This window comes from Phytophthora parasitica (genome assembly GCF_000247585.1).
Source record: "Phytophthora parasitica INRA-310 unplaced genomic scaffold supercont2.25, whole genome shotgun sequence".
In the NCBI taxonomy this organism is placed as follows: Eukaryota; Oomycota; class Peronosporomycetes; order Peronosporales; family Peronosporaceae; genus Phytophthora; species Phytophthora nicotianae.
In genome coordinates this window covers 630,789-644,609 of record NW_008649011.1, presented here as the reverse complement: position 1 = coordinate 644,609, position 13,821 = coordinate 630,789, and the positions used below count along the sequence as shown (strand labels likewise).

The window sequence follows — 13,821 nt, the reverse complement described above, 5'->3', positions numbered from 1 at the left end:
AAAGCTTCGTTTGCTATGGGTAGGCAGACTTCGCAACCCCGAGCTGAGGACAAGTGTATGTTCTGGACTGCTCAAGTGGAATGGTGGGAGCGCTGGGCGAATGATCACGGTCTGAGTGTGGACGCCGCTAATTGTGCTAGCATTCACCTTTCGTTCATGCAAGATATGGCCACGCAAGCTGCTCAGGAGCAGCAACTCGAGGAAGAACCAAAGACTGTCGCATTTTCACCATCAAAAGCCAAGAAATCGGATCAAGAAGAGTGATCTTGCTACATATCGTGATCTATCACGCTTTCCGGTCCGTAGCTACTCGTTAACACCCTTCTAATAATTTCAGAGCTGTCTTCATCATCAATTCCAAGGGCCTCAAACACTAACTGAATCGGTGAGTCTTCACTTTCTCGGTCTTTGACTACTAGGACCAACGGCAGTAGGCTTAAGCCGTCGTGCTCCGTTGCTATTGGTAACCCATCGAAAATTGTGACGTCTCCGCAGTACGAGAGGTTAGCAGAAATGATTTGAACCAGCAAGAATCCTGCTTCACCTCGACAGCGAACACCTGCTCGTTGTCGGTTGACTTGAGCGGTTGCATCTTCATCTGCCAGAATATCGTGGAGCACCTTTTGTACTGCACTCTCATCTACTTGCGTGTTCCTTGATGCAGTAATTACTCGGGCTTCTCGGCTAGTACTCCACCCCAGAGAGGCACATACTGCTCCTTCGAGTACTAATGTACAGACCTCGTATGCTCCAGCCTCGCCTTCTTCACCGCTTCTCTCGTCATCGAAGAGAAAGCCAACATCGATATCTCCTGCCTGCGTTGTGGCCTTATTGCTGTTCTGGCTGGGGTGAGGGAGCACTGGCCGAATGTTACTTACCACAAGTTTACAGAGCGGACGATGGAGCACGGAGGCTAGACCGTATTTAACCTGCCGAGCTGCTTCCTCGTCGTCTTCGTTATCAAGAGCTCCATCTCGTGCCAATCGTTCAACTAATTTTGCCAACTGCGGTTCATACAACATACGATGGAAATGTTGCTGTGTTTCAGGGTCATCCATAGTGATATCCAGCAACAACTCGCCGTCCCAGAGTTCCTGCAACCGTACGCAATAGAAGACCTCACCAACATTCACAACACTCTGGTGCGTAAGTGTACTTGGAACGGGTGTACGGAGGGCCACAGTCTCATTTTCTTTTGGTTTGATGCTCTGGTTCTCCACAGATAACCTTCTTGAATGCAGGGGCTCACTCGTAGGAGGCTGCTTTTCATCATCTGTTCCGATCACTACGAGTGTAGCCATCTCTCCAGCTTCACCAATGACTCGAAGGTTGTTAAAAAGAGGTCCTAGCAGTTCTTCGTGCACTGCAAAGAGTTCTGGGTCCTCACTGTTGCCATCATGACGCTGACTGGGGCGATAACTTGCGAACGTCGAGCAGAATGTTAGAAGCTGGCGCAGATCCACTTTAGTGCTCAGTGGCTCGCTGTATCCTTCGCAGTCTAACACCACAGCACGAACCTCCAACCACCAAACCTGTGACGTTGCATCGGCGAAAGCTTCTGTCACAGTCAAGTCCACGAGAACATCGTCACTGTTCTCTTCGCCAGTGACCGAGAGATACCGTGTGCCTCTGTAGACTGTCACCTGTTGAATCTGCTGTTGATCTTGAAGTGAAGTAGACTGCTCTGCTGGGAATCGAGTAGCAGCTTCAGGGTCAGTGGTCTCAGCTAGAACGAGGTGGCCGTTCTTGTAGCCTGCGTGAACATGGCCCACTAGCAGCTCTGCAAGAGCTTCCAATCGTTCGCGACGTCGTACTGAATGTCGAGCCAAGTAACTCTCATGATTGGGTACAAGCCGCTGAATATCGCGCAGGTGGAACGTGAGGAAGTCGTCTTGTGCTGAACGGGGTTCGTACGCCACAAAATGGATGCTGAAACCATCATTCGGGTCCTCAGGCTGCTCCGTTTCCTCATATAGCACTTGTAATAGCAGCAATTGGTCACTGATCATTCGAGATCCACTTGTTAGCTGCGTACTCCGCTTCAAAATGCCTGGTATACCTCCACTGGCCCCTAATGAGTGATACTTTATGGCATGGCTACTTAATACTTGCTCCAATTGCTCGCGCATGGCATCACGTTCTCGACTCACACACTCCGTCTCGAGTTGAGCGACTCGCATATTCTGCTCTGCTCGCATCGTACGACGCAGTAGTGTCTCCATCTTCTGCTTCAGAGCCTCACGTCCAAGAGAACGCACAGCAAGTTTCATCCGGTTTTCAAGCTGTTCGCGACGGTTATCCGACAATACCTGAGCATTCTGTAAACGTGCTTGCTCCATTATCTCTTGCGAGCGTTGCTGTTCACGCTCCAGACCCACACGAGTCTCTACAAGTTCTTCCGATACACGCGTAAAGCCCACTGAGGTCTCACGTAGTTGTCGTGCTAGCTCCAAGTTGGTATTGCGTTCCAGCACTAGTTGAGCCTCTAACGCCTGTGTACGATCTGTGGTTTCTATAATTTCTTGTCGAAGCTGTTCTTGCAACGCTAACAGCGAGCTTTTAGTCTGTAATAGAGCACGTTCAAGCGCAAAACTGCGCTCTCTGTACGATTTCTCCTCGGCATTTACTGGTTCTCCAGCTTGAGGCTTGAGAGCTGCTGTTTTAGCTCCAGAGCCAGAAGTCTCCGCTACCAGAAGCTCAAGCTTTTTAGAAGCGTTTTCAGCTTGTTGCTGAGCCTCATTCCGCTCATTCTCCATGGATTCAAGAGCTTGTTCAAGCTGGGCAATTCGTTCCTTTAACGCTCGTTGCTCACCATAACGACGATGCATTTTCTCGTGATACGCTGCGGCGTCAACGTGACGGTTTGTAGCGTGCGATCGAGCTGCATATTCCTGCCAAAGCTGCTGCATTAACACTGGATCTGGACCTGTAGCCATCGTCTCCTCTTTATGAGTCTTGAGATTTTCATCAGTAGCAGGTGACGTCGGTCGCGAACTGTTGCGAGGGGATCCAGACAACGCACGACTGCGAAAACTACCAGAGTTTGTTCGGATATCTGTTCGTGAAGGTCGTCGGGGCGCTCCGTTCGGTTGTGTCGGTGCTCTCGGCGAGATCACGGTTGGTTTAGTTATGGCTTCATTCTCCTGTCGATCATCGGATGTAGCCATTTCAATAGCACTAGCATCGGGGCCTTGAATATCTCGAGGATGTTCATGGCCTGGAAGTAGTGGGAACACGATACCTCCGCTGTCTGTATCATCAGCTTGTGTCGAAGCCACTCGATGGCGCGGCGTTCTACCGTTCGAGTGCCAACCTTTGCCCTTCTGAAATGGCTGGATGTTGCGATATCCCGTAGGTAACAATGGATTCAAAGGAGACACCAAGATGGATTCATTATCTCCTGATCGCGGAGGCAACGGACGAGACGGTGGAGAGCTCATGAGTTCCAACTCTTTAAACTGAGGTTTTCGTTACGACTCTTTAGGCGGAGATCTCCCCAATTAGTCGGGAACAGTCTGAACGCCATGAAGCGCGGCACGGGTCGGGATTCCAGCGGTGACACCGCTCTTCGCGAGCTGGAGCGCGCGTTGGACGCGTTCATGGCTACACACGTCACCACTGCAGCCAACTTCTTAGCCGCCAAGAGCGGAGACGAATGTAGCCATCTTCTCGAGGACACCCAACTGGACGTTGATCAGGACCAAAATTCAACTGAAATGACCCATTTCCAGCGTGATTTAAGACGTCTACAATGTATGAGCTCGGTAGTCACTACTCAGCGAGGACCTGGAAGTGTTGTGAGTATTGGAAGACTGTTACTATCATGGCTACAAACTGTCGAGAGCTCCAGTGCCGCTGCAGTGGCATCTACTGCTGTAGCTTTACCTCCATCCGCAGCAGAAACAGCTCGAGCAGCAGAACAAGCGCAACAACAGTCTCCACTTGACCCCGTGGCTTCGTGGCTGGTGGCAACACTGCTGAAAATCGTCTTCCAAGTGCCTCAAATGGGTACAAACGCCGATATTAAGTCTGCAGAACGCGCTGCAATGGATGAACTAGTGAATATCGTTGTGACTCGGTGCTTATTATCCTTCCACCGATCGTGGCAAGCAGATGAAGAGACTCAACGCCGACTAAGAGCCGAAAGCTCTGGGAATTTATTCTCCTACTTAACGATGCGGAAGGCTAAGCCCAAGACGCCAAGCACATCTGGCGCTCCCAGTGCTGTAGCCATTTGCTTAACGTGCATCACTGAAGCTGGACTCATTTGGGGACACGTTTTGGGTCTCGCAGCAGGTTTAGCCCCTGATGTGGCTCGGATTAAGCTGCAGAATGAGATCTTTACTCGGAGTACACTTTGGAACGCGACGAAGCCATTTGGAGACATCTCTGTGCATCCATATTTGAAGCATTTAACCCATATCCGACTTGGCTTAGCACCAACAAAGACTCATCCTAGTCTTACATTAACTACTCGGATGTCCGATGCAGCAAGATGGCTACGTTTGGTGATGCCTTTGTTACTAAAGCCTCATCGCTCTCACGTCCGCAGTGCTTGCGCTCATCTGATCTCCCAATTGCTCATTAGAGAACTCTATTCACTCAATCGACTGGAACTCAGCGTAGTTTACACGTCTACTGGGAGTGAGTGGAGTCGCTGTATCAGTGATCTCCACGCCGCAGCGCTTCGATTAACCGATAGCGCCAAGAAGAAGAGTCGAGGGCGTTCTCAACAGCACCTAGAGGCTTCTGCTTGGGCTCTTCGAACTGTCGTGTTAGCTCTCGCTCCAGGGGAGATTTTCACGCGATACTGGCGAGAAGATGTCCTAGCTCTTTTGAGACTGCAGTATCATTTGAACCAAGATGCCAGTGCTAATGGAGCCACGTCGTACAATGTACTACCGAGTCTGGAATTGAGTTTCACGTACATGATGCATCGTCATTTCTTACTACGAGACTCGGGTGCTATCACTGCTGGAGCGCCATCAGATTCCGACTGTATGGAGATCATCAACACGACCCAAGCGTGGGGATTCTTCTCCTTGCCGCGGTTAAAAACACAGAACTCGAGCAGCACTGTTATTAGCAGCTTTACAGCACTCAAAACGATCGCGTTGCCTGCGTTAGTGCATGTATCACGAGCCATCGCGGCGTACAACATGGCGTACACTGTACAGAGTCATTTACGCCGTTTACTGGCGGAATCGGTAGGTGTTGGAGACCCACAGAAGCTGGTGGGCCTTGAAGCACTCGCAGACTTACTGTCTCAGCCTCCAAGCGATGAGAATACTGTAAACTTCCAAGTGAACCACAACGACCTGCTCGCCAGTAACCAAATGATCGGAGAACTGGTTGGTCGTGTTCTGTTGGAATGCAGTACGCGTATCGGTCATAAGCTGCTCACAGAGATCCCCGTGACCCTAAACAAGAAGGATAAACTGCAGTTTTTCGATGATGACGACGGGGACGAGGAAGAACACTGCAAGAACCCGACGCATGCTGTTGCAGTGGCTACATTCGCGTCAGCATTGAGTTTGATGCCGACTTTGTATGCGCACATATCACTCAGTAACGAGCAAAAGTTGCTGCTACTTGTGCGTACCAGCGTGAATGCAGAACGAGTGGTGCATCGTCGCGCTCATGAGGCTCTTCTGGGTCTTATTGGACCTCAAAAACCTCACTCGACTGAGCCTCTACCCCCTGGAGCCGGGGTGGTTATCCGTGCGTTAACCGACTACATCATGCGGATGCATGTGAGCAGCACAACAGCCGTAAGCGACGCAGCAGGAGCCATTATCATCTTACGACTGCTAAGTGTACTGCTGGAGCCATCTCGAGCTGCAGTGACGCGCTGGGAGAGCCCTCGAGCCAGATTCGAGGCGTTAATCCAAGTAGAAGCCATCGCTATTTATCTTCTAGCTCGTGGCGATGACAACGTTGAAGCCGAGCAATTACTGCGCCTTGCAGCGTTAGAGACTCTTCAAGTCGCACATGAAGCACGATTACGGTGTTCTGAGTCCGCTATTAGAGACTCGATACAGTTGCCCCTAATTGACCGCCCAAGTGTATGGACACTCCTCAACGAGCTCGATCCTGAGCTCAACACTGCGTTCTTCACCTTCAAACCGGATCAATCACAAGCAAATACCGTAGACAATCTCTCATCACTTCGTCGTTTGATCTTCGACACGTCCGAGCGCCATAGTTTTCGTTGGTCTCTGTGTCTCGCCCGTATCTTCCGAACTCTAACACGACGAGCACCTGATGTGACGGCGTACATTTGGGCGGATGTAGCTGACAAAGTCGCAAAACTGGAACCTGTACTATCCGTCACTCCTATTGTGGATTTCACACATAATCAACGAGAATTAGCTCGATGGCGAAACCTCGCATTGTTAGCCACCGTATCAGCATGTCAAATGCTACAGACCCAGACTCGAAAGACTGAAGTGTCCGAGAATTCATCGGAACCGCCCAGTGTTGCGCCGTCCACGATTGTGGCTACACTTGTACGTCAACTCGCGTGTTATTTACGCAGTACCAACGTCGGACAACGCAATGCTGCAGTGTTAGTATTGGGACATTCGGGATCGGTAGCGTTACCAACACTGCTGGATGTACTTGGACGGCTCGAAGCTGAAGCGTTTACTGCGCCTAGTAACGGAGAACAAGAGCCCGACAGTACACCAACACAGAATGCTGTCCGTTCACGCAGTATTAGGACGTCGAAGCTTCCGAAGAAAAAGATGCTAGAGCTGCAACACGCTCGGGTAACACAACTAACTCTACAATGGGCTATTGGTCGATGCTACCGGCTTTTGCTAGAGTCACGAACACGTGGACAGAACGACAATGAAGATCCGGAGCCTGGAAGTTCCGTGAACGAGCGTCTGCGTCGTGCTGTATCTACATTTCTAGCCAAGGTGATGGCTACATTTGAGGACACCAGCGCTTCTGTTGATACCAGTGAGGCAAGTGAAGGATCATTGACCTTCAATTCCACGTCGCCGGAGGAGCACCCTGTGCTTCTGATGGTTCAACTTGACTTTATCGCAAATTTACGGTCACTGTTACTGCATTCCAATGCAGCCACCCAACCAGTACTGCAGTTACCGCATGATAAGTTAGCAGCACTGTTACTCACTTGGTGCGGATCGTTCGACAAGGATCTCGCTGATAGAGCGTTGGCAGGATACCTTAACGCTGGCTTCATATCTCCAAAGGCAGGACATGAACTCTATTCTTACTGGATGCAGCAGTGCGATGTCTATACTGCTCGCGATGGGCAAATACTCTATCCTTGGATATGGATCGATAACCAGCATCAACTCCTTGGGTCTGTAAGTAATACATGCACTACGTCTCGACTGGTGGCTCAATATTTCATTTGTCATCGCGCTTTCTCCACTTTAGCGGATTTACTTCGCAGCAGTCTTCAATCATCCGATAGAATTGCGACTTGGGACGGCGAGAGTGTTGTGACATGGCTTGATTCCTGTTTCAGCGTGGATAGCGTCGCGTTTAAACATTTCAATGATCTCCATCACTTCGCACAACGAGCTTTACATGCTCTACTGGAACTGCCTCCCGGGAGCTCTCGATTCAATCATGCGGTTAAACGGAGTCTTGATAAAGCGACTTGTACTGCAAACTCAGAGCTTCGAGTCGCTCGACAGTATCTTGAAGCTCTTGGAGCTTCCAGTGAAGTGATGAGCTTCTTCCGTTCTCTTCTAAATCGACTACAAGAGCGACGTGATGTTCAAGATAAAGAGGAGTTATACCTTGCTGTTCGGCTTCTCCATGTATTGCTACTTCATGTTGGTCTTCCACGGGATGACAAGTTGGTTCAGCATCGTCAACTGATACTGGATATGGTGGCAGCTCTCGTTTGCGACCCTGACGCGAGTGGAGATGACGAGTCTGCAGCTACTCGCTGGGGGTTGCAGGCTTACTACAGTCCCAGTCTGGATGGGCACGTCGCTGGTCGATTGCAAGTAAGCGTTTCAGCTCTGTTAGCGTCTCGGTTCTCACTGCTGAGTTTACGTGTCAGTCTCGCAATTCTACGCTCAATATCGACCAGTTCGCTGCAGAACAGAGAAGAGATCACTCAGCAGCGACAGATGCTTGCTGCGGTGTTGCCCTGGGTCGCTGAAGTACCTCTAAACGAGCCAAAAGAGACCAACAGTAGACCAGCCGAGCTGCTAGAGTTACTATTCAACCTCACTGCTGTTCTTGGAGATTCGTGTGGAGAACAGCTCGATCATATCTGGCTGACTCTAGCGTTCTCTAGCAACGGAGAAGACGCGAATCTCCGCGAAATCGTCAGCTTTTTGTACGCACAACAACGTAAGACCAAGCTCCCGTCTGAGACGGCAAAAATGGTCATGTGGTGGCTGTGTCGATGGCAGGATGCAGCGTCTGACGTGTTGCGTTTACTTCTGCTTCAGCTGCCAATAGGATCCGATAGTGAAGTTGCGACTGCATTGGACGAGTTGGGAGCTCTCGTGACGTTGGCTAGCGACACGAGTTGCCATCTTCAAACTTCCACCAGCGACGTACAAGCGTTAGCTGTTCACTTGGTGCACTTGTCACTCACGACGCTTTTCGCGGTGTTGGAAGACGAAAAAGTCGATGAAAAAGTGTCAAGCAGCATCCGGCAGCATTGCCACATTCTTCTACACTCAATCTTACCGCTTCTGGAAGCCCCACGAGGTCTTCTCGCAGCAGCATTAAGTCTTATCCAAGCGTCCACATCGACAATCAATCGTGACGAGAAAAACACTCAGCTTGAAGACTTTCTAGAGGCTCTACGAGCTCTCGCCGTGTGCTTATCGACCAGCGAAATCCAGATCTGGAGCGAGTTGTGCGTACAAGAGATCGCCTTATCCATTTCACCCGAGACTTCATCGCCATTCGAGAGCTTGGATCCGATACGAAAGTCCTTACCACATGAAGTGTGCGTACGCTTCGCCTTAGTGGCATATACGCAGCTATCTCCTCGATTCCAAGGTGACATTCTTCTCTCAGTGCTCACATTGCTACGACAAACGTTGACAGTGGGCGTGGACAACAGGAAGTCTCAGTCGTTGTCATTAGCTCGAGAATGTCTCGCTCTGCTGGCAATGCTGATGCGAACCATGCCAGTGTCCAGACTGGTACTGTATCCTCAAGTGTACTGGGTTTCGCTCGCTCTGCTCACACATTGTCGACAACAGCGTGATAATTCGCTGAGTAGCCCGTCACTACACGACGGAGCGCTGGAACTTCTATCAATTATCTGGGATCGCACACCTTTCACGAGTCATACTGTGGTGCTGGACGTTATCCGGTGCACGCGGCCAGCACAATGGGAATCTAATACTGCCCACAACTCCGTACTGATGGAAATTGCACGCTGTATATACGCAGGCGAAAGCATGGACAGTAGAGCACGAGCGATGAACATGATGCAGAAGGCAGTACTGCTTGTCCCTCGTGACCTTCTTGGTGTATCAAGCTATGAGCACCTGGTAATCTGTACACTTGCCCTGCTGCCAGCGTTGATAACTCCGTCGAATAATGATGACGAAGTTTGGGAAGACTTGATCGTATTGTGGCAGATTACAGGAACGTCTCCAAGCGGTCAAATGGTGGAACTTCTCCAGACTCGGGATGGTATCCAAGCATCAACGTTGATGACGGTATTCGTCCCTGCGCTTTACGCTTTGGAACTGGATGAAAACTCGTTTGACGGCTTGAAATTGAGTCTGGAGGTGCTTGTAGCGTGCTTACCGTTGCCTGCAAGAGCCGAATCTCCACGTACAGAGTCGACAGCCACAGATCTGAACGACAATCGCTGCGAGTTTGTGTTCGTTCTGCTTGAAGAATTGCTTCAAGAAGTCTTGAGACGGAAGGAGAAACTAGCGTGGAGACCTGTACCAGAGCTGGAAGCCACTCTGGCAAGACTACTTCGAAGTCCGAGAAGCGAACGGCAGTGGAGATTGGCCATGAGAGTACTGAGTTGGGTGGCGGAGATGACTAAAGTAGCTGGATCGACAGGCTCATCGGTGGCTCCGTTGCCTATCAGAAGCTTAACGGGCCACAAAGCGTCCGAGTTGTCGGCTCTTGGACGCATTGAAGAGTCAGAAAATGATCATCCTGGCAGTTCAACCGATGCAAAGACAATTAAGAAAAATCCACTGATGCGAATCGTGTCTCCACGATCTCAACGCAGCAGCAGCAGCAAGAAATCCGTCAAACACGTCGAAAAATCCAACAACAATGAAGTACCAAGATCTCCAGAGCCTCTACCTAAAGAACCTGGCAACGATAATGACCACGGCTCGCCTACAGCAGAAACTGCAGACACTTGAATGTAGCCATGATAACCTACAAAAGCACAAAATACCAGAAGGAAAAATATAACAAGACTGTACATCAAACCCTGCAATGTTAGCACAGTCATGTCTAGTCCAGCGTAACCAAGTGAGGTTACCTGGTTGAGTATCGCTCTTCTCTTCTCTAGGCCCACAACTCCTGGACGTAGCGGTGGTCGTCCTGGAGTTTCTTGAGTGAAGCCATCGCTTCGTCTGTCGACTGCCCGCCGAACTTCTCAATGATCTCGTGCAGCACCTTGTTGACATCATTGCCCATGCCGGTGGCTCCACACACGTAGATGTACGCGTCATGGTCACGAATGAGTTCCCACATCTTCTGGCCATTCTGCACCAACAAATGCTGCACATAAACCTTCTTCTCTTGTTCACGCGAGAACGCTAAGTGCAGCTCACTAAGCACTCCACTCTCCTGGAACTTCTCAAGCTCATCTTTGTAAATAAAGTCCTCATCGCGACGTCGACAGCCGAAATACATGATAGATTTACCCACAGTCACGCCATCTTCTTGCTGCTTGGCACGTTCGTGCAGAAACGCACGCATGGGGGCGATGCCAGTGCCCGGACCGATCAGAATAATAGGCGTCAGTGGGTTCTCCGGCAGACGGAAGGTCGACGCGCGCATGAAGATGCGAGCAGTAGGCCACTCGCGTGGCTTCTTGGTGCCTTGTTCACCTGGACGACTATCTCGCTTCTTCTTGTCATCCGTGTGGGCCTCAAGAGGCTGCAATCGACCCAAGTAGTTGGAGCATACACCACGGAACACACGACCATCACTCTTCTTGCTCTCAATGAGACTCACAGTCGCATGTACACGCTGCGGGTTAACCAGACTGGACGACGAGATGGTGTAGTACCGTGGCTGTAAGAACGGGACGATATGGAGCAGATCCTTAACCGTTAAGTTAACCGAACGGAAGTGGGTTAACACATCCACAAACGAGCGTTCGTCCTCCAGTACCCACTTTTGGTAGTCGTCTTTACCTTCTTTCGACGATAAACGCACTAATTCAGTACGTTCAGTCTGGTTGGACGCAAAGTACGCCAATTGTTTCAATGGACCCTTACGGGGAGCACTGTTAATTGCCAAATAACGCGTTAGAATGTCTCCAATCGTGCATGGAGACGGGAAAGGGAACTCGCAGTGGAGATCTTCAGCCACAGGCTTGAGAGACACCCACTGGTCCAAATCCAAGTCTAAGCGAGTAGCCAGACTCTCCACGACTGTCGTTTCATTCTCAGGTAGTACAGCGAGGTTATCAGCCGTCTCGTAGGTCACTCCAGTGCCGCGGAGATCCAGTTCGACGTGCACAGTGGAGCCTCCTTCAGTCGACAAGCGTAGCTCCCGGTTAACCACAACTTTAGCCTGTTTGGCCGTGAAGAAATGCTTCGTAGACGCCTTCATTTTCACCTCTTCGGGCTCTTTTTCCACTTCTGGACGACGGATTTCCACTAATTCGTACTCGTACACAGGAGACGTTAACTTGTGCTCGTCCTGCTTAACTTCGGTATCTTCTTCAATGTTTCCCGCGATAAACTGCTTCCTTAGAGCTTTCCACAGCGGCTCCTTCCAGTCGTCAAAGTCCTCGTCCAAACTGGCGTCATCATCGCCCTCTCCATAGTGGAACATTCTCTCAGCGCCATGTTTCTCCATTAATCGGTCCGTCATACGGCCCATCTCGTTATAGTGCTCGTATTGGGTGTTTCCCAGTCCAAAGACGGTAAAGTGGACACCCTCGAATGCTTTGGGTCCCAGATTGCCAGCCTTATCCTTCAAAAAGTCCATAAAGTCCACTGCGTTGTCTGTCGGATCACCTTCTCCATATGTAGCCATGATCAAGATGACAAGCTTCTCGTCTTTCAGCTTCGAGGCCGCGTCGTAGTCCTCTAGATCGATTGCGTGAGTCTGGAAGCCAGCCTTACGTCCCTCTGTCTTCAGTACCTCCGCAAAGCCCTCAGCAGTGCCAGTCTGAGAGCCGAATAAGATGGCTACACGTCCGCCAGGGTAGGCAGGACTCTCCTCGACGGTGGGCTTTTGGACGGAAGGCGCGGGTTCGGCTGCTTCCTTGTACATTTTCATCTGCTGGCCGATACGCAGCATTTCCTCGGCCAGTTTGTCCTTCTTGGGCTTGGGCTCGCGCAGGAACAGCACGGCGGTGGCCAGCATGGCTAGCAGGGAGCCAACGACCACGTACGAGTCAGCCATGTTTGACACTTGACGAAAATTGGCGAATGACGAAGCAGGCTACGGACCGCGAGTTTGGGTACAGAAAAGTGGGACCCAGTTGGTGGCGGGGAAACGACTGGTACAGCCAGAGGTACATGTCGACTGACGACTCATCAAGGGAACCTGGAAGGTCTTGCCTGCTATAATGAAGGGCGGTGAAGGAGGTGGCGAATCGATCGTGGTTAGACTGCACGTGGCTTTCACTTGGCGTTGTTAAGGCGCCGTGCGTGTTATTACTTCGACACTTTTAACTTTCAGGTGTGGGAAGTATTATTTTGATGTCGATTTTAGTACAACCACAATAGATTGTAGATTCGTTGTTGCATCGTGTTTACGGCCAGCGCTGCAGGCCGTAGTCACCCATGCCACGATGTGAGCCGCGGTGTTGATCAACACGTTGATGGCCCCCAGATGAGCGTGGCACCCGTTGACCTGAGTTTTTTCGTTCGCATCACCGTAGTCCGGTGGCAGCAGTCAATATGGCTACATTTGTAATAACAATAACGAGCGAGTCGCCCGGAGCGACCAGCAAGGTTTGAGCAAGAAACAAAGCCGCACTTCGCACAGAACAGCTCTGGATTTTGTGCGACTAAAGCTTTGTTGTTGTCATGGACGTAAGGTACATGTAGTGTCCTCAGATAACTTACATACACCCAACTCCGACTGACCGAAGTTCGTGCTTTGTAAAGAAAGCATACTTATGTCGAGTCATCGTCAATTTTACTGGCACATGTAGGTAAGTTCAAATCAATAACTCAAAAATTCTGGAAAGGGTGGCCGTCAACACAAAAAAAACGATTTTTAATCAGTGAAAAATAAGCTAGCCTCGACAAAGTGCTCCAATATTAAAAAAATATATGCTTAAACGATGATGTCTATTTTTAGAGTTTAATATACGAGAGTTGGGAAGAAGTGCATCTGCAAATGTAGAAAGCTCCTACCCAGATAAGGCGAAAATCAACTATTAAATATATTTTTATTAACATATGAAACGAGTCAGTCGGTGTTGGAAGAGAATTAGTAAGTAGACGTGATAATGAATTCGAGATACGCAGCAAAAATATTAGTTAATGATACTTATTCGCCACAGGTGACAACGCGCATGAGGTTGGTAAAAGATTCGTCGTCGCGATAGGTGTCACTTTAAAATCAGTGATGCTCCATGACAGCTCAAGGCATCGTAAGAGTCCACGACAGCGGGCAAATAAGTTTTGCTTAACG

General features: G+C 50.0%; 4 protein-coding genes across 5 annotated transcripts; 2 read left to right on the top strand and 2 right to left on the bottom strand.

Annotated features, from left to right (window-relative positions):
- Positions 1-528, top strand: PPTG_22889 (hypothetical protein). Its single transcript, XM_008907097.1, has one exon. The coding sequence runs from the start codon at positions 16-18 to the stop codon at positions 262-264; it is 249 nt and encodes an 82-aa protein (XP_008905345.1). The 5' UTR covers positions 1-15; the 3' UTR covers positions 265-528.
- PPTG_11885 (hypothetical protein) lies at positions 270-3,694 on the bottom strand (the record flags this gene model as incomplete). The annotated part of the gene is made up of 1 exon (XM_008907096.1): positions 270-3,694. Exon 1 carries the CDS (start codon positions 3,438-3,440, stop codon positions 270-272), a length of 3,171 nt encoding a protein of 1,056 aa, XP_008905344.1. The 5' UTR covers positions 3,441-3,694.
- Positions 3,525-10,410, top strand: PPTG_11884 (hypothetical protein; the record flags this gene model as incomplete). The annotated part of the gene is made up of 1 exon (XM_008907095.1): positions 3,525-10,410. The coding sequence occupies one exon, from the start codon at positions 3,525-3,527 to the stop codon at positions 10,350-10,352; it is 6,828 nt and encodes a 2,275-aa protein (XP_008905343.1). The 3' UTR covers positions 10,353-10,410.
- On the bottom strand, positions 9,278-12,707 carry PPTG_11883. 2 transcript variants are annotated; one of them, XM_008907093.1, is made up of 2 exons: positions 10,291-12,707; positions 9,278-10,203 (listed from the first exon to the last, which is right to left on the bottom strand). In XM_008907093.1, exon 1 carries the CDS (start codon positions 12,577-12,579, stop codon positions 10,501-10,503), a length of 2,079 nt encoding a protein of 692 aa, XP_008905341.1. In that variant the 5' UTR covers positions 12,580-12,707; the 3' UTR covers positions 9,278-10,203; positions 10,291-10,500. The 2 variants fall into 2 exon arrangements, with proteins under 2 accessions (XP_008905341.1, XP_008905342.1); XM_008907094.1 differs by lacking the exon at positions 9,278-10,203 and having other exon boundaries at positions 10,251-10,409; positions 10,475-12,707.
- Between the last annotated feature and the right edge of the window lie 1,114 nt (positions 12,708-13,821).

What these genes read in the sequence shown, in the direction of transcription:
- PPTG_22889 (XM_008907097.1), top strand. Translation starts at nt 16, where the DNA reads ATGGGTAGGCAGACTTCGCAACCCCGAGCTGAGGACAAGTGTATGTTC.
- PPTG_11883 (XM_008907093.1), bottom strand. Translation starts at nt 12,579, where the DNA reads ATGGCTGACTCGTACGTGGTCGTTGGCTCCCTGCTAGCCATGCTGGCC.